We start from the raw sequence: 25169 nt of genomic DNA, 5'->3' as shown, positions 1-25169 counted from the left end.
GAAATTGGGTCATCTGGGTGGTAATTGGTTAAGATGTGGATTTACTGTGACTTCAGACTTTAAGTTAAAATCTGAACCTTTCTGTCCCGCTACTAATTTTGTTTTAATCTTTTCTACAATACCATTATTGTGTAATGATGTTCAGGGAAGTCTGAAGTGACCCTCTTTTTTTTTTTCTTTCTCTTTTTTTTTTTTTTTACTTCTTACTTGTACAGGAAATTAAAAATTTAAATGGAGACTGGCCAGGAAAAAACCAACCATGTCCATGTGTGGTTCTTGGTCAGTAGCTTTGCCTATGGGCCAACAAAGTTTGAGAAATACAGATTTAAAGGCTTTGGATCTTTTAAGGCGTTCAGAAAATGGGATTTCTTATGTGAACTGCCAGAATTAGATTGATTAAAACAACCTGCCTTCTGAAAAATGCTGTGTAGGCTGGTGAGCTGAACAGAGCTCTGGCTGGGACAGAGGATGATGTAGTGGTTGGCAGGTTCTTTGCTATGCAGTGGGAGCCTGAAGCTGTTCACTGCATGTGTGTGTGTATTTACACACATAAAATACATGTGTGTGTATATATGCATTTATGTATGTAAAAAAACATGCACATATCCCCTCTACTAGGTGAGAGACCCTATAGTATGAAGAAATCATAGTTTTTCTGATGAATAAAACTTTAATCCTACAGTCTTTTCCTTGCACATTTGGGATAAGTGAAAGCTGAGTGTTTTGCTGTTCTTGCCCAGCCAGTCATCACGTTTTCTATTTAATATTTAAATTCTTGTTTTGGGAATGGATATTTTAACCACTGCTTTGTATTTCTACAACTTGGTGCTTGTCTCTTGTAGGATGATTACAGAGTCTGCATGGATTTTAATATCATTCAGAAAGATTCTGTGCCCGTGTGTCCTGTTGATGCATCTGGCTGCTTCACAGCAGAAGTGGCTGACTTTGCTGGGCAGTATGTGAAGGTCAGTGGTTTGGGAGAAAGTAAATTACCACTTTATTAAAGATAAATTTTATGTATAGTAGAAATGTTCTTGTCTTTCTCTGAGTAGGTTTGTCTGCAGTGTGTGCCTGGTACGTGGATAAATTAAAATGTGTTTTAACGTTTGCAGCAAGGTTGGATTTGTTTATTACAGTAGCTGAGAAATAAAGAATTTGAAGTGTAAGTAATATTGTGTATCTGTGGTGAGAGGGGAAAGGTGTATCTCCTGCTTGCATCCACTGCAGAAAGAGCCTCACACTTGCCTTCTTCCTTTCAGAAATGTCATGTACACAGTCTGTGGGCACATGTGCCTCCCTCACGTCTGGGTGACTCTGAATTCACACGTCGTCATTGAGTTTCTACCAGCCAGTTAATGTTACATGACCTGTTAGAAGAGAGAAATCCAGTCATTTTCCCCTCTTGTGGGATGTGTTGCCATGTGAATTTACTTGCCAGTAGATGCAAGAGAATCCATGTAAAAGGAACCCACGTGAACTCCAGATTGTTGCAACTACAAATCCCTAGTAGGGAGTGCCCCTTAAATTCCATGTCCTAAGAAAATAATTTGGTTGTAGTCCTGCTGTTACAGTTTGATAGCAAAAGCATGTTCCTGTAAACACAATTTACTTGAAAAAGACTTAAAAAATTTTGTGTTGCATTTGAACTTGATCAGCTGCCGTTGCTTCCTGCTATATATTAAGGCAAGTAGAACACTGGAGGCTCCATGTTTGGTTTCTTGCTGGTAGAAATCTGAGCATAAGAGTCTTGGAAAATATTCTTATGATGCTGAATTTTTAGCTTATGGATATTGCTGTATCATAAATCTGTGTGTATTTTCCCCCCTTAATGTCGTATTGACGCTTATTTGTTCAGTAGATGGTCTTAAACTATTAATATACACCTTTCACTTCCAGCTTAACATGTAAACCCTGGTTAGTTAGTGAGGTATTTATTATAAATAAATATACATTATCAACCTCTGAAATTCAGTCACATTAGAGGAATGTGGTGTAGGGAAGTTTAAATATTGGGTAAGAAGCACTATGTGACTTCCACAAAATCAAAAGAGTCAATAAAAGGTTTAAGATATTAAATAGTGTGAGTGCTGGCTTGTATTGGTGCTACAGAAAATTTGATTTTTGTACATAGTTGTGTGTATATGGAAACAGAGTTAAGGGTAAAAAAAGGCCTATATACCAGTATTTGGAGAGCAAATAACTTTGGAAATTTAGTGTTTTATGGTGCCTCTGTAGTAAATGTATAAATTGTATAGAAGTGCTTTAGATTTTTTTTTTGTGTGTGTGTGTGAATGCTGGATTACTTACAGGGGTTTTTTTCATTAATTTGGGTGTTGGAGACAAATCCTGTAGGAGCTCACTGAAAGAACGAAATTTGTGTTCCAAGGAAAATCCTCTGTTCTCTTTTTAGGACGCAGATAAGAACATCATTAAGGTACTGAAGGAGAAGGGCCGACTGATCCAGAGCAGTAGTTTTAAGCACAGCTACCCCTTCTGCTGGAGGTAAGGACAGAGGCACATATGGCTTTGAGACTGAGGGTTCTGACACAGAACTTCGTCAGGTTTGTCTCACTTTTACCCCTCCCTTGACCTGCTGAATTTTTTAACAAGACTAAAAGTAACATGAGTCCAGATTATTGATTTAGGAGAGCTCCAATTTTGGTTCAGTAATCAAGTAAATTAATTTTTTTTGCCAAAATCTGATGAATTTAAATGTAGGACTGAAAATTTTTTCTGTTATGATTTTACAGGTGTGTTTTTTTAACTTGTGTGTCCCATTCTTTAGTGTTCCATGTACTACCTTTTGGAGATGGCTATAAAAAGTCTAAAAAAGCTGATTTTTTTCTAAGCAGCTGAGTGGTGGGAAGGGATTTTTTGGTACACTTCGTATTGTATCCAAATAAGTTTATCACAGAATGTTTTCAGATGTTTGTGTTAAAGCTTTCCATGTTTTGGATAAAATGGCTAAATTATAGTTGTTATAGTTACTTCTTTTCAACCTTGTAAAATGACTTCTTTCTTTGGAGTCTGGTGGAGCCCAGTTGCTTATAGCATGGAAACATCTGTATTTTTGATTAAAATGGAAGTGAGCATTTGCCACTGCAGGGGGTAGTGAGTGTAACACATAAATAGGCTTTTCTGCTCTGAGCAGAATTCCCCTGGTCAGGAATAGCAGTTGATTTGTTCATGGACTTCTTGGAAATGTTTGATTTTGCCAACTAGAAGTTCCAGATTAGCTCTGGAATATCAGGGAAGTGGAATATCAGGAATCTTCCCTGTCAGACTGGGAATCTTGCATGTGGAAGTCTCCATGGGCCTTCAGATCAGTGAGCAAATGTAAGTTTTGGGTGTGAGGAACACAGGCTAGACAGATTGAATCTGGAAATGAAGTATGTTTTTATTAGCATCCTCTCTGGTTTGAACTGTATGTACAGTTGCTATTGCAAAACTGAGGAGAAAAAAAAATCACCGAACAATGTCAGATTTAAAAAAAGAATCTTCAGTAATCTGTTAGCAGGAGTGTTGTATTAAACTTATATTACAAGTCAAGACACATTTAAAATACCTAATTATCTGAAATGGCTTGAAGATTTTAAGTCATTTCTGATGCACACAGCATCTGTACCTAAATAACTGTGATAAAAGCTCTTCTCTCTGTCTGGCTTTAACACTGCCAGGTGAAGTGTTTTAACAGTGTGCATTTATCTTTCATCTGCAGCAAGAATAACCTTTGCTTGCTGTTGAATAACAGGATTGGTTTGTTTCTAAGAGCTGCCTGGAGGAAGAAGGGGAGTTGCTCTTTGAGTGTTATGTCCTTGTTGATTTGGGACAGTTTTTGAGGAATGCAAGCCCCAAATCAAGCAACACTTGTGTTACTCTTATGTAGCAATTCAAATATCCAGTCATGGCCTTCTGAGACAAACCAGGATTGGAGAAATGCTGATTCTGAAGAACATCCTTATTCCTGCCACTCTGTTGACATTTTTGTTGATTGATGATAAGTTGCAGGCAGCACCTAGCAGCAAATTATCTGGTGGGAAGAACAGAACAATGGATTCTACTTGAAAAGCTCATTTCACTGCCATCACAAATCAAACCATAATTGGAATATGCTAAAAGTAGAAGAGTAGTTCTTAACTTTGAACATAGTTATAAGTTATTTTGATTAATGTAAGAAAACTTTGAAATCAGGCTCTTCTTCTAAATGTACATGCTTTTTGCTGAAATCAGGCAGCTGTTGAATACTTGGTATGTTGAGAAATTTGCCTTATTTTTACATATAATGGAATTAGGGTCTTTCTCTACATTTTCTTGTTACTGTGTTATGTAATACTTTTCTGTCAATTAAACTTTAGAATACAGAAACAATAACTTGGTAAGCACACAGTAGACAGTTTTCAGTTAAAATTTGTCTTTATTGGAATTGCTGAAGATGGGGAACATTGCTCAGATCCACTCTGTGCACATGTGAGATCTTGAGTCTGAATGGTCTGGGCAGCAGTTTAGCAACTGGAGTAGCAGAGCTAATGAGCATGAGAGCTGCAGTGTCCCTCACAGCTACTGCCTGCCATTCCACTGGGGAGCAGTTTTGGGAAGCTCTACCAGTGACAGATACAGAGCTTTGTCTTTTCCAAGCCAATGAAGGCAAGGCCAGGAAGCATCTCTCATAGCATGTGCTCAATTACTAATCATTTGGTTCCTAAATTACAAGAAAATGGAGTAGGAGTAAGATCACAAGTTATTATAATGTGATTACTCTGATATATTTCTAAAGGATCTGTTTGTAAGGAGAACAAAACTTTGTTCGGTTGAGACAGGGAGGAAGGTTTAGGCAGGAATTTTATAATCATCAGCCTCTGATTTAAGGTCTGTCTGGGTGATTTTGCCCTTTGTGTTGATGGAAAACACAACCCAGCAGTGGATGTTTCTTGTTTGATTGTACATCAAAGAGTTGAATCCGGGTTCAATTCAACCTTCTCACCACCCATGAGGGGCAGAAATGTGGAAGATGTCACTGGTTGAGCAAATTTTAGTGTTTTGTTCCCTCCTGTCTCCTGCCGAGGCACTGCTTGGCAGCACAGATGGAATAAAAAAGTCTTCAGGGAAACTGTGCCATCTCCTCTTTCTTACTGCCATCAGGTAGGTGGAGCAGTACTCTGTGGGTGCCCTGGAATGGTTCTCAGGTGTTACAAACTTAGTGTCAGGTTGAAAGCCCGGGAAATGGGTCCTGCTTGTCCCTTTGTCACAGATCCCTCCCGTCTGAAGCTGCTCAGTGCACTGAGGCTTGTGTGCAGCCTGTCAGCTGCTCTCTCCTCACACAGGTTGGGTGCCAGTTTGTTGTACCAACCTTCTCTCTGCAATATGTTAAGACCATGTGAGAAGATGTTGTTACCAGGTTTTATTCTCCTCATTTCCAGTTACTCAAGATCTTGTGATGGCAATTCATCATTCTTTAGCACTTCTGAAACAAGATGCTCAGTGAAACTCAAATACTTCTGGAGGACCTTGTAGCTTGGGGAATACTTTCTTTCTTACTGTGATCTTGCTGCTGTGTGAGGAGTGAACTGAACTGTTCCCCTTTTTAGGTGTTAGGCCATAATTTGAGAAGCAAACTATTCTACCTAGTATGTTTGCATTTAATAGCTTGGACACCACTACATTAATATTACTTTGAGCTCTTACCATTTCCTGTGAGGTTATAGATACTTTAACACCTGAACAGATTGAAACATATAGGCTGTAGTTAAAAGGAAATCTCTTTTGAAATACAGTATTAAGAGAAGCAGTGTGGGTTTTATTATTGGGCTTTATGCACCGAGTCCAGGTTTTAAGGTTTGAAAAATCTTTGCTGTAGGTTTTCTTCTGTTGGTCAGGCAGGTGCACCTTTAGCAAGTGCTTGGGCAGTAGCAATTTTAATTTGCATTATAATCTCCAGTGGTTTCTGCATTCCCAACGAGTCCTTCCTATGGATATAAGTAAAATTAATTCAACTTCTAAGCTGGGTTATTTGTAGCAGTGACTGCACACAGGAGATAACAGTAGTTTCTCATGGTCTTTGTGAGTTATTGCTGAGCACATCTATTGCCAAGTTCTGTAGCAAAGTGACTTAAACTAAAGTAATATTTTTAAGCAACATTTTTGTGGGGTGGATTGATGGTAAGGGAGAATGAGCTTCTTGACCCAGTGTTGTTGGAACTGCTCTGTACCTATAGACAGATTCCATTCCCTAGGGTTCAGTCTCCCTCTTAGAGTTGGAATAATGAGATGGATGTGAAGGACTAAAAATGTCTGAGGTCTCCTATAGTGACTTGTGCCCACTGTTTGATCACAGGATCCTTTAGAAGGATGTTATGCTACTTGAACAGCTAATCAAGACCTTAAGCAGTTGTGTTCTGGAGCAGATAAATCAGACTGGGTTGAGACAGTGCAGTCAGATGCATAGAGATATTAATTTTAGTAAGTAATTTAATGAATTTATCAGTCTTTGTGCTCTGGCCTATAGTGTCTGCATTTCTAAGCAATCCCAAGTTGTGAAACTGCTCTTCTCCCGTATGGATTTTAGTTTATTGCTTTTTGAAGTAAGGAATGTGTTAAGACATCTTTAAAACTTCTTTTGTGTGCTTATTTGGATCTCTTTGTTCCTTTCTCCTTCTGGAATGGGACTTTTTTCTAGTTAACCCTGGGTTCTGTTACTTCTTCTTGATTTATGATGATTATTTTAAATGCAAATAGTAAAAAACCATAATATTTCCTGGCTTTTCAGGTCTATATACACATAAAACAAGATGCAGATGAGCTCACGTGGAAGACTCAAATATGACTCATTAGTTACTGAAGTTCATGTTGTTGTATTATGTAGGAGCACGAATTTCAAATTCAAGTATTGTGTGAACATTCTCATGATTACTGTTGCTATACAATTTCCTTGATTTACTGCATTTGGAGGCTATTAATTTTTTTTTCAGGATTTAATTTTAAAATGGTAGCTCACATAAACGTAACAGTTTGCGTAACTTAAATAACAACACAAACCCCAACCTTTGTAACTGTGATTAATATATCAGGAACAGTGAATTCAGTCAGTGGAAAGGGGGCTGTTGTGTATAAAACCACAGATTACAGAGCACTTGATAAATAATTCAGCACTTAAAAGGGTTTTGTTTGTTTTGCTCCCTTCCCAATCACCTTCTTACAGGTCGGATACTCCGTTGATATACAAAGCTGTGCCAAGCTGGTTTGTCAGAGTGGAGCACATGGTGGAGAAGCTACTGGAGAATAATGCTCAATGCTACTGGTAATGTCTCCTGCATGTATCTTTTCCCTTTGCCTGGAGTGTGCTGGAATTCTACAAAGCTCTTTCACTGTTAGTGTGCTAACTTTGTATTTCCATTCTGTCCTTTTGAGCCATTGCTACTGGAATGGGGCTGGGACCAGCTTTAAACAGTGTTTTATCTCAGTTTTATCAAGTCAGGTTGAGTAATTACTTGTAATTTATAGTGAAAATACACTACAGGATCATTAAAATTGTCCTCAAGTCATATTATACAACCCTAAGCAATTCAACATGGGAGAAACTGCAGAAGCAGGAAAGTGCACAGTCAAGCTTCCCAAAAAGCTCCACCTGAGAGAAGAATGTAGGCAGCTTAACTCTGGGTATATATTGTTCCTAAATAAACTAATTTTTAGATAAGTTTTTCCTTTTCATCTAGTTATTGCAGATGAGGTTGATTACTTTGTCCTAGGTGCGTTTGAAGAAGAAAAAACACTCCCAAGCCCCCCTTCTCTCAAAACACCCACAAAAAATCCAACTTCTGCTTGTGGAACTGTTGTAAGTAAACTTGGTTTCAGAGGTTTAAATAAGAATTTTCTACTGATGGCCAAAATCACATCTTTATATGTATATAGGGAATGTGAAAAATGCATGAGAAATTAATGTAGAAAACAACAGGTAAGTTTTAAGTAAAATGCAGTATTAAATTAGAAGTCAGAGGAAACTCTTAGTGCTGGTGGCTATTTTGAGAGTCAGTCATGGTTTTGTGGTGTGTCAGCAACAAAAGGATCTTATCCTTTTGCACCTTCATAACCTTTATTTTTATTTCCCTTTCTCTCATCAATAACTTATGCCTGGAAGGCTGAAACCAGGTGGGAAAAACTTGGAGATTAAAACCTCATTCAGTCTTTCCTTTTTGAGGGCTGTGAGGAGAGTTGGGATCCCACCACTCTTCCACCACAGGTACCTCTGACAATGTTAAAGAAGGTGACTCAACTTCCAGTGAGCAATTACAGCTTAGGCTGTGGGTTTTTTTTCCTGGACAGTACTTAGCAATTAAATTCTCCATGAGCAGCTTTTGCATAACTGCTTACGTGGTACAAGCACTGTAAATACTGAAAGATGTGGGGAAAGTTAGTGATCCATAATAGACCATCCAAAAATGCTGCAGCGTTGGTTTGCTGATCAGCACATGCCCAGTCTGGATATGGAAGAAGAGTTTATAGATTAGTAAGTGTTGCTTTCTGTTTCCCATAGCAGAACATACTGTGAACCTTCTTTGGGGGAAAAATAAGCTGGAGAGGCGGTGAAAGTGTTTGTTCTTGGCTTTAATTAGCTTCCTCAAGATGCTTTTACTGTTGGGATGACAGTAGACCTGCATGCTTAATTCTCACATGAACATCAGAAAAGTGGAATGATCCTATTAAGGAAATGTTTGAATGGGTGAGGTGGTTTTGCTTTTCCAGGAGGCAGAGCTTCAAGGAGAAGCTGCTGAGTGACCTCCATTCACCCAGGAGACATTAGTAAGGGTTAGTAATCAGTTTGAACCTTGCCTCTCATACATATTTGGGGTTTCAGTGGTGGTTTTTTTAAGTGCTGAGTAGTGGGGACACAAGTGGAAACAAATGTAGGAGCTGCTGTTCCAAAGGTTGGGTGAGGAGAGCAGGCAATTAAGCCATTTGGCAATATTCAGTGTACTTGAAATTAAAGGAACCCTTTGTCCTTTAGGCAATTCTGGAGTTTCAGCATAATTCCATAATTGAACATAAAACTGATTCCTCAGGCCTTCTCTCAAAACAGTGTGGTCTTAGGGATTCTGAGAAGCTTTTTGTTGGAAATAGTCTACAAATACAGATGTGTTATCACAGAATAATTAATAATATTTATACCTATTTCCAGTATGTGATTTCACAGCAGTTTGAATACTGTGTGGCCTTTGTTCCATAAAGTTGGCTTTCAAAAACCAGCTTTTTAAAAGAATAAGGCAGTGGTTTTAAGGTTTTCTTCCTGTGTTCTCCACACAGTTTTGTTTGGGCTGTGACTTCTGAAGTTGGCACTGAGACTGCAAGCTGCCTTCAGTATACATTTATTTGAATTTTGGGAACTCCATCCTTCCTAAAACCTACTTTTTTGCTTTAGAAGAGACTGGATCTCGGAAAGTGTCACAGGAATAATATGTAGCTTTTTCAAAATTTATTTTTGGACTCTCTGGGGCTTCAGCATGTCCTAAAAATGAGCAAATTTGGGATAAATGCTTTTCAGAGTATATTAACCTTTACAAAATGAGTTTGACTGCATTGCTTTTTTTATTCCTATAAATGACTGATAGGTATATTGTCCCTTAAGAATAGCTGCCCTCTTGATAGATATTCTTTCTGATGAAATAGATTAAACATAGTTGGACAAACTTTGCAACCTGATTGCATTTCTAATTGGTTTTTTAGTGAATTACCCAACTGATAAAGCCACAGTCGTTCAAAATTTACTAAAGCCAGCAACAGTATCTTCAGTTTTCAAAATTAACTATAGCTTTCAGGAATGGGTACATGAGCAATATACCAGCATTTTTGTGAAATCAGAAGCCAAAAAACCCCTTTTCTCTGTCCCAACCTCTTTCTGACCAGAGTGGAAAGTAACTTGTGTTGGGCGTTGATGAACATGCAGAATTGGAACAGTATTTAAGAGGCTGTGTTTGGGTCTTTAATTCAAGTTCCCTTACTGAGTGTTCTCTACCATACAACTGGCAAAAGAGACTATTTAAAAGAAATTTAAATGATACAAAAAGTGTGTCTTGTACTTGGTATGTGGACACCTGCAACTGTGACACTTGAGATGAAGAGAGGCACATTTGGCTGCAGTACAATCCAGTCCTGTCAGATCTGGGCTTCCTATGATATTGATAAAGGAGATAAAGAAGAGTGCACCAAGGTGCTCTCTGGGTTTCAGCCTTAATTGTCACTATCATTTTATAGAATGGTTTGTTGAAAGAGCATTTTCAGTGTAACCATGACGAGTGACTAAACCATGGCACCTTAGATTCTGTTGTAGAATATAGGACTAATTCCTGTCATCAATGTTCAAAGTTGGTCTAAACTGCAGATTTATAAGTCATTGTAAACAGTAAATTAGTACAATTTATAATTGTTTTTAAACTATTGTAGCTCATCCTTCTGACAGTGTATGTAATATTTCTGTACTTGCAGGCCAGTAGAAAAGATTCTGTAGACTCTGTACTTTGTATATAAAGATCAGTTTTGAACTCTTTTTTTTTTTCCCTTTTAAACCTCCCTCAGTTAAAGTTCTACTTCAGTAACTCCTGAAACATTTACCTCTGACTGCTGCCAAGTTTCTAACGTTGGAGATATTGTGCAGTTCTGACATTGTTTGCATAAGATGGGCAGCACTTGGTGCAGTGGAAAAACGAGCATCAGTGGAAGGAAAGCAGTGATGGGAGACAGAGAGGGACTTCAAAGAAACCAAACCTTTTGTTCTGGCATCTTCTCACCACGGAAAAATTCAGGCATTGTAATAAAGAACTTGATGTATAGGTCCTTAGTTGAAAGTATTATTTTTTTTTTTGCCTTTCATCACTGAAGCTGTTAGTTCTTGCTGAAAATGCCACCCAGAGCACTTTAGTCAGAGTGAATTTCCTGGTTTACTCACGTCAGTTTTGCACACCCTTCCTGCAGCTCCTGGGAGAGCCCAAGGGTCTCCTCATGTGTCAGTCGAGCACCTTAATCTTTTGAGGAACTTTTGATCTTGGTCATTCAGATCTTCAACCACCAAACTGTCTCTCAGCTGTTAAAAGGTGTGATCTGATCAGGAATGATGCCTGTTGGTATCCTAGGCTGGTGAGGAGTGTAGAGCATAGGCTGTAGAGCCCATCTGCAGTAGAAGGCCAATGTTCTACTAAACTTATCATTTTTGCACAGATGAAGAATCTGAGTCTGTAGCAGGGCAACAGAATTTTAAGCCATAACAGAATTATAGCACAATGGAAGAAAATCAGTTAGTGAGTCCTTTGTTTTCCTCCTTTTGCTTTTTTTTTCTTTTATTATTTTCTTTCTTTGTTAACATTAACCAATACATTTTATCTGAAAAGTTTTAAACACATTGTGTGTGTAGACTTTTAAATTTTTTTTTCTTTGATATCACCATGCAGTTGTAACTCTCCTTTTTGAGTCATCAGTCACACTTTTCTTACTCAGGAATCATGAATCCAAATCAGATCTCATCTCTAGTAGTGATTGTGATGTGTACGGTGAGGTGCAGTCACTAGATGGCAACATTTCCTGAGGAAAAATCCAAATTATTGGCATTGGCTGTGGCAGGAGGTGAAAAAAAATTGCTGCAGGGTTGGCCTTGTGTTTGTCTCATTTAGAGCAGTGAAAGGCAGAAGGTTTTATTACTCGCTGTTGTCAGAATTGGTTGAGGATTAGAAGTGAATTTTGAGTCTTCTTCCGGTTGATTTTGATGGCTTTTGTTCTGCTGTGCCCTAATTTTGCTGTTTCCTCTCTGAGCCTCTTGAGCAGAGATTGCTGATTATGCCATGAGTAGAGCAGGTATCATTCCAGTCCCAGTGAAGAGTCACCAGCAGCTTTATGTGTGGTTCCAGTAAAACTGAGTGAATAAAGCCCCCTAAGTGCCAGCTCACCGAGCCCTCCCGGCACAATGGGCAGCTGGTAAATCTGTGCATTGTAGAATATCTACCACTGTTACAGGAACACAAACATGTTCATGTGTGTGGATTGAAATGGATCCTGAGTGGTGGTGCCCTATAAAAGTACTTTGTAACTATGAATGTTGGAATATTCCAAAGGAAACTGTGCAGAAGGAGAGTGAAAGCTTCATCTCTCACTGGCTTCGGGCTGCAGGGATTGCTGATAAGATAAAGAATTGAATAGCAATTAGCAGGGTGCCTGGGTCATACCAGTGGAATAGATGGGGGTTTTTGTAACGTGGGTGTCTGACACAACTGGAGGTCAGGGCTGCCCTCAATCTGTCCGGGAGGAGCAGCTGCTGACGGGGGATGATGCAGTTGCAGCAGCATTGCAGTCGCATGCCAAAGTGTTTGTTGCCATGGGAACCAGGAGAAAAGAGTGAAGAAAATCAGGGCCAGGTCCAAATGATTGAAAGCACTGTTCATTTGGCTGCATATAAGCAGAAAATGCTCTTGCAGTGGTGGAGGCAGCCCGGGCTCGTGTGGGGTCTGTGGGTTTGCACCGTTCAGTGGGGAGGAGAGGCTGCTGCAGTGGAAATTCAGTGTGCTTTGCAAACATCTGACCTTTCCTCTCTTCCCTTTTCCTCCCTCTCACCCCCCCCATGTTTAATTAGGTCCATGATATAGATTGGCGCTAATTAAAGTGTCAAAAGGGCATGAATAGTTGCTTATTTTATCTCCTTGAATTAAAAACCATTAAAAATCAATTTGAGGGCATGTTGAAGGAGGCTTGTTATTAGAGTAAATTAACATAATGGAATTTAAGGCTTTGTCTTCTAAGGGTTGGTTAATGTTTAAAAAGAAAGCCAAATTCTACACCTAAAATAACCCCCCCAGCTGTTATGCTGTGAATTTAAAGAAATCTGTACATATTTAGTTAAATGGCATAGGATAACTACTTAATCACCTTTGGTGGTGCAGTTACAACTCAGTTGTCTTCTGAAAGAATGATTTTCTCTTTTACAGGCTTAGAAGTGATTCCTGATTTCAGATGTCACTTAAAAAGTTCCCAGCTTGCCAAATGAAGGGAGAGATCTGGGGCCACCTTCTCAGAACCAAAGCTGTATTAGGTTTCTTAATCTGGTATTAGATTCCCTAAATTACACCACTTAAGGTAGTGTTTAGTTTATCAACTTTATAGTCTAACTCTTCTGGGACTGTTTTTCAAATAATTGATAAGCCAAGAGCTTCCTTGAATTAGCAGTTATAAAGTAAATCTTATCCAATACATAAAGCTGCTGTGGTTTTGCAAAGAGCGTCATGAACAGAATTATCTGGTGAGAGGATGGAGAGCAAGAAAGGATCAGTATATCTTTATGTAACATCTTCAACAGCTTTTACTGGTTAATTGGTGCTAAAACATGAGGCTTGTGCTGTGGCAGTATTTGACAGCTCTGTATTTTGGCAGTGCTGTTTGTGTTTACTGAACAGAGGGACAGAGCTGCTCTGAGACAGATCCTGCATCCTGGGGCTGGGGCACGATGAGCCAGCTCAGAGTCATGCTGAGCACATCTGAGCTGTGAAATGGAATAATAAGTTGAATTCAGTATTTGCAATTGTGTTATGAGCACAAGAGAGATGCTTCAAAATAAATACACAGAAAAGGAACAGATGTCTTAATCCTTTCAAAAAGTTTCTTCCTGGATAATGTAATAATTCATAATACTACTTGTTGGCATCCTGTACATTCCTCTTCTGGAAATAAGAGTCAGAAGGCAAATATATTAATTTTAGTTGATGCTGTTCCTTGAGTATTTATTGCTGATGGGAACCCACTGGGTCAGCCTGTTCCTGCTCTGGGATTGAAGGTGAGCACTAATTTGCTTGTGTGACTTGAATGCTGAGGGTACAGAGACTTTGAAGGCAAAGAAAAATGGTTTCTGTTATAATAAGCTAATAAATGTTGTTAAAGGACTGAGTTTTGTTTTTGCTCTTCATGTTTTTGTTGTTTTTTTTTTTCCTTTCAAATGGAATTTTAGACACTAAGAAAATGAGTAGCTCCCAAGAAAAGATATGGGAGTTAGTTGACTGTGCAGAGGACTTAACAGTGCATGAGTTTAGCAAAACCCCAAATCTGCTTTAAAAAAAGGAACAAACAGTCAAAAACGGACATGGGAATTTGCAGCAAATGAATAATACTCACTATCTCTAACTTGTATGAGGGAGTTTTGATGTTGGGAAAGTAAGATAGAAACAAGCATTCAAACAGGTTGGAATTGATGTACTTCGATTCAAAATCTTTCCAATTTATGATTTGACAAAATAATACTTATTTCTTGTGTTGTGAAGTTCAGTTCCCTGAACTTTCCAGCTGCTGCAATGTCTGTATCCTGAAGTTTATTTAGTGCATTATCCTGGGTGCCAAGAGGAGAAATAGTTTGTCCCACACTATTGCAGAGTCATGATTCAAGAGCTTCCTGACCTGCTGAGACAGCAGTCTCCTTAACCTTGCTAAACGCTGGAGAAAGAAGAATGAAATCCTGTCTGTGTAATTTTGCAGAGAAATGCGAAGGTCAAACCCCACACAAATCGTTGGCCAGTTGGGAAATAAAAAAACCTGTTTCTCACCGCTCAGTCTTAGGAGCTGCAGCTCAGTTGCTTTGGGAGGGACGTGGCGGCTTTGATGTCACCTGCAGTCTCGTGGAACTGTTTGATGCTGGGGCTTGAGATCTGAATGTGTTCAGTGCCAGGAGCAGGGGGTTGCTCTGAGTGGGCTGTAGTTCTGGTCACCTTCTTGTCATACCCAACTGCAAACTCTGGTCACCAGCAGAAACCTGAAATTTGTGCTTTCAGGCTGAAGGGAGTTTGTGATGGACCCCTGATTAACCATAAAAAAACATGTGTGTTGGCATATGGGAGGGGCTTTTCATTTACCTTTGAGTTGCTTTGTGTAGATGGAGGAGTAAAAAATGCTTCCCCAGCTAATATATACCTGTGGCAGGATGGTATCTTCATTAGAATTTAACAGGAGAAGTATACCAAGAAAATATCTAAGAGAAAAGGGTTAAAAAGAAACTGAAAAAAACCTATAGGAACACTAACCTGGAGCTGGTGTAAATAATGATCAGGTGCTAGTAACAACATAATTGAGAATACTCTGTCTTGTTTTCCCAACCTAATGAAATATTTCAATAAAAGGTGCCTCTGATGGAATTTTTTTTTCCATATGATATGTAGGTAAATGTCAGACTGAGATATCTGTAGCTAAATCTAGTGAGACTAAGTAAAAGAAATAGGCTCCAGTCTTGAAGAACTGTGCCTGGCAAGGCTATTCCCTGCTGCTTTTCCCTCCTCCAGCTTGTTCCCAGCTGGAGGCTGTGTCTGCCCTTGGGCAGCACCCAGGGGCAGCATTTCTGTGGTGGCAAGAACCAGTTGTTTTAAGTAACACTTTCTTTGAGTGATGGACCCCAAATGTTTGTGAGATACAGGCTCTTTTTATTTTACTTGATGGCTGTGTCAGTGTTATTTCTGTGTTGTACCTCCAAAGAGCCATAAATCATTGTTGCAAATGTGGTTCGTAGTAGATGAAGTGGTTTGTGTTTTATGTTCCACTGAAAACTGGCAGCAGGGTCAGACAATTTTACCAGAAGAAGTAAATTATATGCTTTCATAGCTCAGAGAAAGAGAGAGGGAGATCACACCACATACATTTTTGTGGTTAATGTCCACTTTGGGGATAAAATTAATTTTTCATGCGTGTTTTGAGGAGGCAGAGTTGAAACTCTCAGCATTTTAATGTCATTGGGGGATTGTCTCAGCCTCTAGCTATGTTAAATGGGACTAATAATTTCAGCTAATCAGTGTCTAACAACTTCTGAAAAATGGAAACTAGTTTAGGAGTGATGTAAAGAGAAGTTTTCCACATTAGTGGAGTGTTGGGCAAATGCTAATGATCTTTGTACAGTTTCCACTTGTGTTTGGAGAAGGGGGTCTCTTAAGGTCACCACAAAAAGTTAATAGTAATGAGTCCCACACTAAACCAAATTAGGAGAGCCTGTATACATTTCTAAATTTCAAAGCAGGGATACAGATGCCATGTGAAACATGAGTCACTGAGTTTGTTTCAAATTTTTTTATATTAAATTTTTGTTCAAGAAGTGTCACAGAAGACAACCTTGCAGCTGAAAGCAAGTCCAGAAATAGGGAAGCTCTGGAACTTCTGGCTGATATTGAGTGAGGCTTTTAAGGGTAGTTTTTATCCACCTGGGACCACATTGGCATCAAGAAGCCTTCAGATCTCTACATGGCATCATCATGGGTAAAACTTTTAAAAGAGAGCAGCTTTTATTTTCATCAATAGATTTTTATTTTTTTTTTTTGTTCACACTTATTTCATCTCCTGCTGCTGGGCCAAGTCATACCTCAGAGTGTCATGTGAATCCATTCTTTTAATTTTTTCCTCTAAAGGATCCTTTCATCTTTGTTACTCTTGGGACTGAGCTATGATTAAAAATCTTCTTCAAAAAGAAGTATTTGATAGAGAACCAAGAGTTTCAAAAAGAAAAGGTAGAAGAGACCATGAGTGTTCTGTAGTTTGGCTGCTCCTCCTTTAGCAACTGTATGTTACCTAATCCAGCTCAGACTTTGGGAAGGGCCCTTCTAGTTACACTAGAAAAACAAACCCAGTAAAACTTGCCATGATTTGCTCCATAACAGCTCTAGAGTTACTTCATTGTTGTGAGCTGCTCATTGACAACTTCTGTGTGTCTCGGACACTGTCCTAAGGTTGTTCTTCCTGTGAGCTTCACTTGATGTTTTTAAATGCACTTTAGGCATGAAGGGAGTATATTGTTGATCTTAAAACCCATTGCTGTTCTTTACCTCCCTGTAATCATTGTACAAATAGTTAATTCTTTGTTCACATCATAAGAGAAAACATAGTTTTACTCAAACCACCAGGCCATTTGGCATATCCAGGAACCTTGCTGGGCATCAGGTTCTGGTGTTAACCTTTGAGCTCCAAGACACTTCCATATGATGAAAATTTATCTTTAACATCCTCAGTGCCCATTACTACTCAAAATGAGGTTTAGGGGTTGGTAGGGTTTTGTGGTTGGGGACGTGTTTTGTTTTTTAATGGAGTAATTCGAAGTGGAGATGATAAATAGCTCAGAAAGGATTTTTTTATATGATCCATCAATCTGAGTAATGTGCAGATACCTGGATGCCCACACATAATCCAAGGTGTCTTTTAATGCTATTACTCCTGGCTTTTGAATATTTGGAATGTCATTCAGCACCAAAATCAGTAGTGGTCTCTGTTTCTGTATGTAAAATAAAGCAGTTGTGTTGTTACACACCTTTAGTTATAATCCTCCAATGTTGGACCGTCTGGAGGATTTAGACTATCATTTCATCCCTAATAAATCTATTTTATGTTGCACATGTTTTTCTGAGTTACTTTATAGTAAAAGAAACATTATGTTTCTCACTTCTGTAGCTTAGGTGGATATCCCGGGAAGGCAGAAGAAATGGTGTTAAATTTTTGGCAGCACCTCCATAGGCCTTGCAGTAGCCAGTGCCGTAGTATAAATATGCTCCCAGTCATGTAAATGATGAATTGAACTTGTTTTGTGGATGAAATCACATAAAATCATTGTCACCAGCTTTCTTTTATTTGGAACATAGCGATAAATTAATACTTTTCTTATTTTTGGTACAGGGTTCCAGATTTTGTGAGGGAGAAGCGTTTTGGGAACTGGCTTAAAGACGCACGAGACTGGGCCATATCCAGGAACCGGTACTGGGGCACCCCCATCCCTTTGTGGGTCAGTGATGACTTGGAAGAGGTGAGTAAGGAAATGAAAGGTTCCAGTTGACAGAAAAGCCTGTCTGTGCATGTTGTTTGCTTTTTTTGATGGACACTCTTCTCTTTGTCTGCTGCAGTCTGAAGTTCTGTTAATATGTCTTAACAGTATATCTGTCTAATCTGTCTATGTATATTTATATGTGTATAGTAGGTGATAGATACATGCATATTTATGGGTGCATTTGTGTGCCTGTACAGGTTTTCTTTTGCTCTTGCTTGAAAACTGCAAGCAATTTTTCTTGGGTTTTATATTAAAATTTATCTTGTCTTTCCTGGAAGAATTTGCAGTGATGGCAAATGTAATGGAAATAACAAATGCAGTGAGAAAATGGCAAGGAAGGGTTTTTTGGTTTGTTTGTTTGTTTTTTTTTTTCACTCAGTCCTTTCAGTCTGCTCTTGAAATCCTGGTGCTCGGTTACTTCGAGCCAGATGAGTCGCTCAAGGCGTAAAAAGCAAGTCCACCACAGCAGAACAGTGAAGATGTATAGATTTGTAGTGCTGCAAATGTGGATGTAACGGACTGTAAAAATGTGAATCGAGTGGAATGATGAATATGGATAATGGGAATGCTGGAAATGAGTTTTTCCGAGGTGTGAGGTACCCTGCAGCTGGGAGCGTAACACAAACTGCACCAGTGAATGCTTTGCACAGTTGTGAGGCTGCTGCTCTCTAAGTGTCAAAATACCAAGCTTTAAAACTGTTTCTGAAGATAAAATGGGTGAATTTTGGGGGGATGGGGGTTGTGTGGTGTTTTCTCTCTTTTTTTATTCTTCCTTGCTGTGTTGAGTTAGTTCCATTAGATATGTGTGATAGTCCTTCCTCGTGCTGGAAGTAGGAAATGGTGACCAGTGTCAGGATGTCCACGGGAGGTAAATACTGATGGCAGCATCCCAAGCCTTTATTTTTATCTATCTTGGTTTGAAAAAGTTTTACTCTTCATTTTAGACCTGGAAGACCTCCAGTAGGAAAACGTATGCTAGAGGAGTATTTTACGGTCTTAAACTTGCTATTGCTTAGATGTGCACCATAAAGTATTTTTTATTTCCTTTTCACTGGCAATCTTGCTGGTAGGCAGGGAGATACTGGGGGAGGGAGGGAGATCCTCCTTGCAATTACAATTTAAATATCTAAGAAAGCCTTGGCAGTTGGTTTCTATTTATTTATGCTGTGTGTTTGTAAATTACTGACAAACCAAGTGCCTCTGTCTCTCCTACAACACTTAAAGTTGAGTTTGAAGACTGGCAATTTATACATAACTTTTTCACATTTATCCAACATTTTTAAGTCCCTTGATATAACTTTTCTTTAGGTAATAAAAATGTTTTCAGTTTTGTGCCAGAATATGTCAAGACTTCATCCTACAGCTGAAAAAGATTGTGTAAATGTTTCATTATTTTCACTCCTTGCCTCTAATAATATTTCATTTTCTTTCCAGTCTCCCCATGTCTGTATTCCTGTGTGTACAGGTTTTTTTTTTTTGTTTTCTAGGTTTGATTTTTTTGCTTTTAATAATAATATGATGTCTAACTTGGGAGATTGACCTTTCCTTTGAAATTAGCTGCAAATATTCCTCAGGGCTTGGTGTTCTGAATAAAGATAGAAATACCAACAGGTCTGTTATTTTTATCCATTGATGTTTCACATTTCTATTTGCTCTAGAGTCTGAATGTCGTGCTTTAAAAGCCGAGTGTGGCTTCTGGACCCAGCTAAATTTCATGTTAGGGGTTTTTTTTAATATTCACTTTCTTTTTATGCATGTGGGATGTGGCTTGAAAAACAAATACCCTTGCAACTGATGTGGAACTTAAGGCCTAGGTGACATCTGCTTTCATATAGAAATAATTTTCACTCCAGATTCCCTGACTTCAGTTTTACTGCAGCCTGGTGCTGTGTGAGGTTGCAGAACATCATCTTCATGTCTTGCTCTCAAAAGAGCACTTTGTTGCACACAATTATGCTGTGCATATTAAATCCTGGAAAAGTAAAAACGATTCCTTATTTAATATACAATAAGGTGAATTAATTGGTATTAAAGTGAATTTTATTACAAATCAATAACTGGTTTCCCACAGTTTTATTTTAGCTTTTATTTTAGTTTTCTTGTAGCATAATTATCAGGTAGAGACACATAATGGAAGTTAAATTTTGAAGCTTGTGTTTATTACCACATTTTTGCAAGTAGTTTATCATTTTAAGCTCTCAAATCTCAATGATTTCCTCAGTGGAGGAACACATTTGGGTTAGATAATAAAATCTTTTAATACAACACCCAAGCTGGTAAAGCAGACATGGGCTAATTTTATAGGAGTTGCATACAAATTGTGGTATTTAATATTTAGTGACTTCAGGGAAATTCTCTGATTGTTTCATTGCTTGTCACTTATGTTAACCCTCCAGTAGTTTGGGTGCACTTGGTCTTGCATAAAAGAACAAGAGGACTCTGACTCTGCTCTCCTAAGGGTGAGGGAATTTCTTCAGGTCTGATTCTGGGCTGCTTTGGGGCTGCATTAAGGCCCCTCCTGGCTGACTGTAGCACTCATTTGTTCTACTATTTAATACTCAGGAAATGTTTTCTAAAGATCCCAGGTTGTCTTGCTGACCCACTGATACACATGTGAACATTTCTGTCTGTGAGCACTCCTCCCTCTGTGATGATGGCACTGAACAGAGCTGAAATGGCAAACCAAAAAAGCAAATGTTTTTATTTCCTGGGTACTGCAGAGCTGTGCCACAGGAACATCGAGATCCATGAATGCTGCTCTGTGGCTTTATTCTTCCTCTTTACGTGGATAATCCCAGATAAAATGCTAATGTTCATTTTGTTCAGGTGTTTAACCTTGACCTCTGGTTTCACAGGAGGTCTTGGAGATGCTGGGATGGGGTTGAGCAGCTCCCAGTCCCAGCCTGTTTAGTTCACTCTTTGCTGCCTGCTATGAAGTGTTGATGTAACTGGTTTTGTAGTTGATGTGGCTGCAAAATAAAATAGAGGAGGAGCACGTGACTGGGAGGGAGAGGGGCCAGGCTACTGAAACAGGCATTGCTCTTGAAGAAATGTACCCAATGCAGCAGTTTAATTTGAGAGCATAAAACCAGTTTGTTGTTGCAGAAGTGAGTGGGTGCAGCCTAATGAGGGATTGAATTTGATTAACATCTACTTGTATTCTTCTCTTGCCTTCAAGGATCTAATGAGCTCCCCTTGGGACAGAGTAGCTCCATCCTTCTGCTGTGGACAGAGGCATCTATTCAGTGTGGGGATGATATCTGCATTCCTCTGTTGGATTTTTCTTGTGAAATTGGGGTTATTTCTTCCTTGAGTAATTTCTGGGTGCAGTTTTCTGCATCCAGCATTCAGAGTTGTACTTAAATATTGAAATGCTTGGTCTAAAGGCAACAAATAATGGGCAGCTTTTCACCCAGAGCATATGTGAAAGTATGTTCAAATATAAAGGTTAGGGAAGATGAATAATCTCTGTGTCCAAGGGTATTTTTTACCCATGCTGTTATTAAAACCTTTTGTTCTGCCAGCAGTGCTGAACTAAGCACCTGCTGCTGCTCACTTGAGCCTGTGTGATGCTTATGGGGCCACACAGAGAAGGAAGAGCAGGTCTGGGTTAAAAATAATTTGTTGATAAAGGTGTATTTTTACCTGGGATCAATCCCCTGGTGTGGTTTGCTGTGCATTCTGCTGTACTTGGCCATCAGAACCATTGTCGTGCCTCGCTTCCTACAGAAAAAAAAAGACAGATAAGTAATGAAAAAATTACATTTCAAAAATACTTTAACAATAGAAGATGGTGATTTGTAATGCAGATGAGCAGTTGAATCAGACTAGGAAAATCATGTCTTAAAAACCAAATCAAACCGAGTTTCTGTCATCTCTGTAATTCGTGACAGTTTTTTGGAATTAAATACACCAAATCCTTTTTGTTACTTACAATTTCTATGTGTATACATCTGCATATATTTAAGACTACTCAGACTCTGCTCTGATTTATTGTATCCTAAGAGTAACTTAGAAAATGATGTGAAAAATGCGTGGTCTCCTTGCAGCTTCATTATGGTGATGCATTTAACTCCTTCCCTGTCAGATCTGTCAAACTCTGTTTTTTTCCGTGGCAATTCCAAATGGGACTGATAGCATATGAGACAGGATCTCCAGAATCTAGACCTGTCCTGCAGTTTGAGGCTCATGAATCCTGCCAGATGAGCGAGGCCCACAGAGCTCTGGGAGGGTTCAGCTTGATTAAACCTAAAGCAAATAAGGGTTTGCTTTTCTCCTTCTCTCTTTCATACAGTTTTTCAGAATCATTTGTTTCATCAGCATTTCCTGACATCAGTGCAAGTCTGTTGTGGAAATCTGCTTTTTTCTTAATAGTGTGTTGATGCCACAAAACTGAGAAAAATCTTTCTTAGCAATCCCTTTCTGAGCTGTGAAACTTTGTTCACTTTAAATAAGATGCCTTTAATATGTACAGTTCAGGGTATCTGGGATGGAAAACTTACATGGATTATGAGCAATGTAACTGCTTTCCTTAGCTCAGGAGAGGAACCTTGAATCTGAAACTGATTTATATAAAAGTCGGGATCATTGAATTTTCAGGGGTTGTTGTGTTGTGGATTGTTTGGGGAAAAACCCAAACAACATCCCACCTTTTTTGATAGCTGACAACATGCTGCTGCTTCCAAGTCTCAGTTATTGTAACATGAATTGTATTAAATCAGGGCAATGGTCTCTAACATCATTTGCTGCTGTGTTAGATTGAAGAAGGGGACCTTGTACAAAAGTTGTGTTGGTTTTTCAGCTCCATCATCTGCTTTGGCAGATACTGACCTGCAAGTCTCCTGTCTGATGTTAAAAAAAAAACCCAACTTGCTACTTTGTACAAATAACTGAGTAAATTTCTTGAAAATAACTGGCTAAATTTCTTGAGTGTCTCTTGCAGGTAGTTTGTGTTGGTTCAGTGGCAGAATTGGAAGAGCTGTGTGGAGTGAAAGTCACGGATCTCCATCGAGAAAGGTTGGTCACAGAGACTTTTAACTCGTTACTAGAAATAGTTAAACAGACATAAAAAACCTTGGTGTTCTTCGCCCAAACCCTGGGAAACAAGTTTAGGGAAAACAGATAAGCAGGAAGAGGATTTGTGATAAACACATATAAATTTTCCTTTCTTCTGTCTTGAATGTTGTTACTACCAAAACTTATCTGTGAAATAGCTTTAAATTACCAAGACTGTCAAAGGAAACGCTGACCTTTTTGAAGAATCATTAAAACGATTCCTAAAAAACTGTCATTCTGATGTGAAAGCACGATGTGAGCTTCTCCTAATGCCTGGTTTTGTTGGGAATTTGTCCATCTTTTTCTCCCCATAGCATTGACCACCTGACCATCCCTTCCCGCTGCGGGAAGGGCTCCCTGCGCCGAGTGCCGGAGGTGTTTGACTGCTGGTTTGAGAGTGGCAGCATGCCCTATGCCCAGGTGCACTACCCCTTTGAGAACAAGAGGGAGCTGGAGGATGCTTTCCCTGCTGACTTCATTGCTGAAGGCATCGACCAGACCCGAGGATGGTAATTCCCTTTAAGCCACTTTATTGTGGGATGTCATTGCCCTTAAGAAGCACTGAAAGAAACTGTGTCGTGGTGGTCCCAGTTATAACCTAAGAATCTTCAAAATTTTGTAGGTTGCCCTTACTGTGCTTAAATTTTGTAACTTTGAAACCCTTACCTAAACGCTGCTGAAAAATAGAGTAAAAATTAGGAAGGCCAGCAACCCATGCAGATGAATTAGTTTTGGAGACCATTACACTCTAAAGAGGTAAATCAATATAAAATTGAAAGTAGTCTAAGTCTAATCTTTAACCAAAGATGGATGATGAATTCTGTAACAATCAGATATGAAAATACCCTCTAGGAAGCCAAATCAATCAAAGACTGTTTAAGTAGAAGTTTGTCTGTAACTAAGGATCGATGTTGATGTAACAATAAAATATGAAAATAGTTCAAAGATTGTTTAAGTTAAAGAAGTCTAGGTTATCTTTAGTTAAAGATTCATGTTAATGTCTTGTAACAATAAAATGATTAAAATGAAATGTTAAGGAGGAGCTTGAGGTGTTAGTGTATAAAAGCTCAGGAAATGCTTGTTTCAGTGGAGTGTTTATGGAGGAATCATCTCCAACACTACCCCTACGTCAGATTAAAGGAATTCTGGCTCATGCTGTTGAGTTTGATTTCTTTGAATCAACATCTGGATGATTCTTTAGTGTTGGAAGGATTCCTTTTTTTTTTCAGTAAAATGTGACATAGTCTTAAGCTCGGTGACAAAAAAGTTGCAGAAATAGAATGTTGGCAAGGAATTTTGCCAGCTTTTATGGAAAACATCTTTAGGTAATAGGGCACATCTTTGGCCTGGTAAGGAAAAATCTCATCAGCTGAATTATCACAGAACTCCACTTATCTATTAAAAACAGAACTGCAGTTGAAATAGAAGTTGATGTTTTGAGGATTTCAAGCCAATTTGTAGGGAAGTAATTTTTGCCTAGTAATTTTTGCCCCTAGATTAAATTTGAATTTTGAGTTTATGTGAATGTAGAAAGAAACGAAATTAGATCAAACCTTATGTTGTTAAGGTCTTACAGTTTACCAAAAAAAAAAAAAATTTTTTCTAGCTGTAAACTTCATCTGCTTATTTGATTCCCCTCTGGATAAATACTTTTAAGTAATTAAAAATTTTTCTCTAATCTCAGTTTTTCTGTGAGCAGTGTTCTCATACGTGCTTGTATGCATACATACAGTTTGTTTTGGCATTTTAAAGTGTTTATTCTGTGTTTGAAGTTTGAGGTTGACTCTGAAAACTGGCAGATTAAGATGAATTTTTGTGTTTTCTGGATTAGTACCTTTGACTATGCTCAAGTAGAACTTTTCCATCCAGTAACTTGAGGTACTGGAGTTAAATAAATTCCACTGGAATAGAGTTGGCATCTCTTTTTGCCCACTCCTCTACTCCCCCAACAAATAAACCAACCAACCAAAGCAATACACCAACACATAATACATAAATACAACTAAATTTCGTGATTATAGTGAAAGATATCTTTGCTTTTCAACCCCTTGTGATGCAGAAAGGTATCTAAGTCCTTAGTATACAACCAAGTACTGCTGGATTGCAAAAGGACAATTAAAAGCTTAGTTTTTCCTCTTTATTCTTTCTGTGTGAGAAATAATTAGAAAAGAAAAGAGACAAATAAAAGAACATGATAAGACATAAAATGTGTGCAAAAGGCATGGGCAGAAACTGATTTTCTCCCTGCTACATTTGATAAGATCAAAGGGCATTTGTTGTAATTTAGATAACAAGAAATGAAATTAAAATTTAA

The 25169-nt window shown here is 38.6% G+C and overlaps 1 protein-coding gene across 2 annotated transcripts in view; it reads left to right on the top strand.

Moving 5' to 3' along the window:
* IARS (isoleucyl-tRNA synthetase) overlaps positions 1–25169 on the top strand; it is a 95863-nt gene that overhangs the window by 32268 nt on the left and 38426 nt on the right. For both annotated transcript variants that reach the window (XM_027701184.1, XM_027701183.1), the window contains exons 12-17: positions 843–965; positions 2411–2502; positions 7196–7294; positions 17653–17779; positions 22743–22816; positions 23170–23364. In XM_027701184.1, coding sequence (XP_027556985.1) covers positions 843–965; positions 2411–2502; positions 7196–7294; positions 17653–17779; positions 22743–22816; positions 23170–23364 — 710 coding nt within the window. The remainder of the gene's footprint in view (positions 1–842; positions 966–2410; positions 2503–7195; positions 7295–17652; positions 17780–22742; positions 22817–23169; positions 23365–25169) is intronic.

Source organism: Neopelma chrysocephalum, unplaced genomic scaffold, assembly GCF_003984885.1.
Source record: "Neopelma chrysocephalum unplaced genomic scaffold, ASM398488v2 Primary Assembly neopelma1_151, whole genome shotgun sequence".
NCBI classification, from domain to species: Eukaryota; Metazoa; Chordata; class Aves; order Passeriformes; family Pipridae; genus Neopelma; species Neopelma chrysocephalum.
Note: the sequence above shows the minus strand (reverse complement) of the source record. Positions and strands in the feature narration are given on the sequence as shown.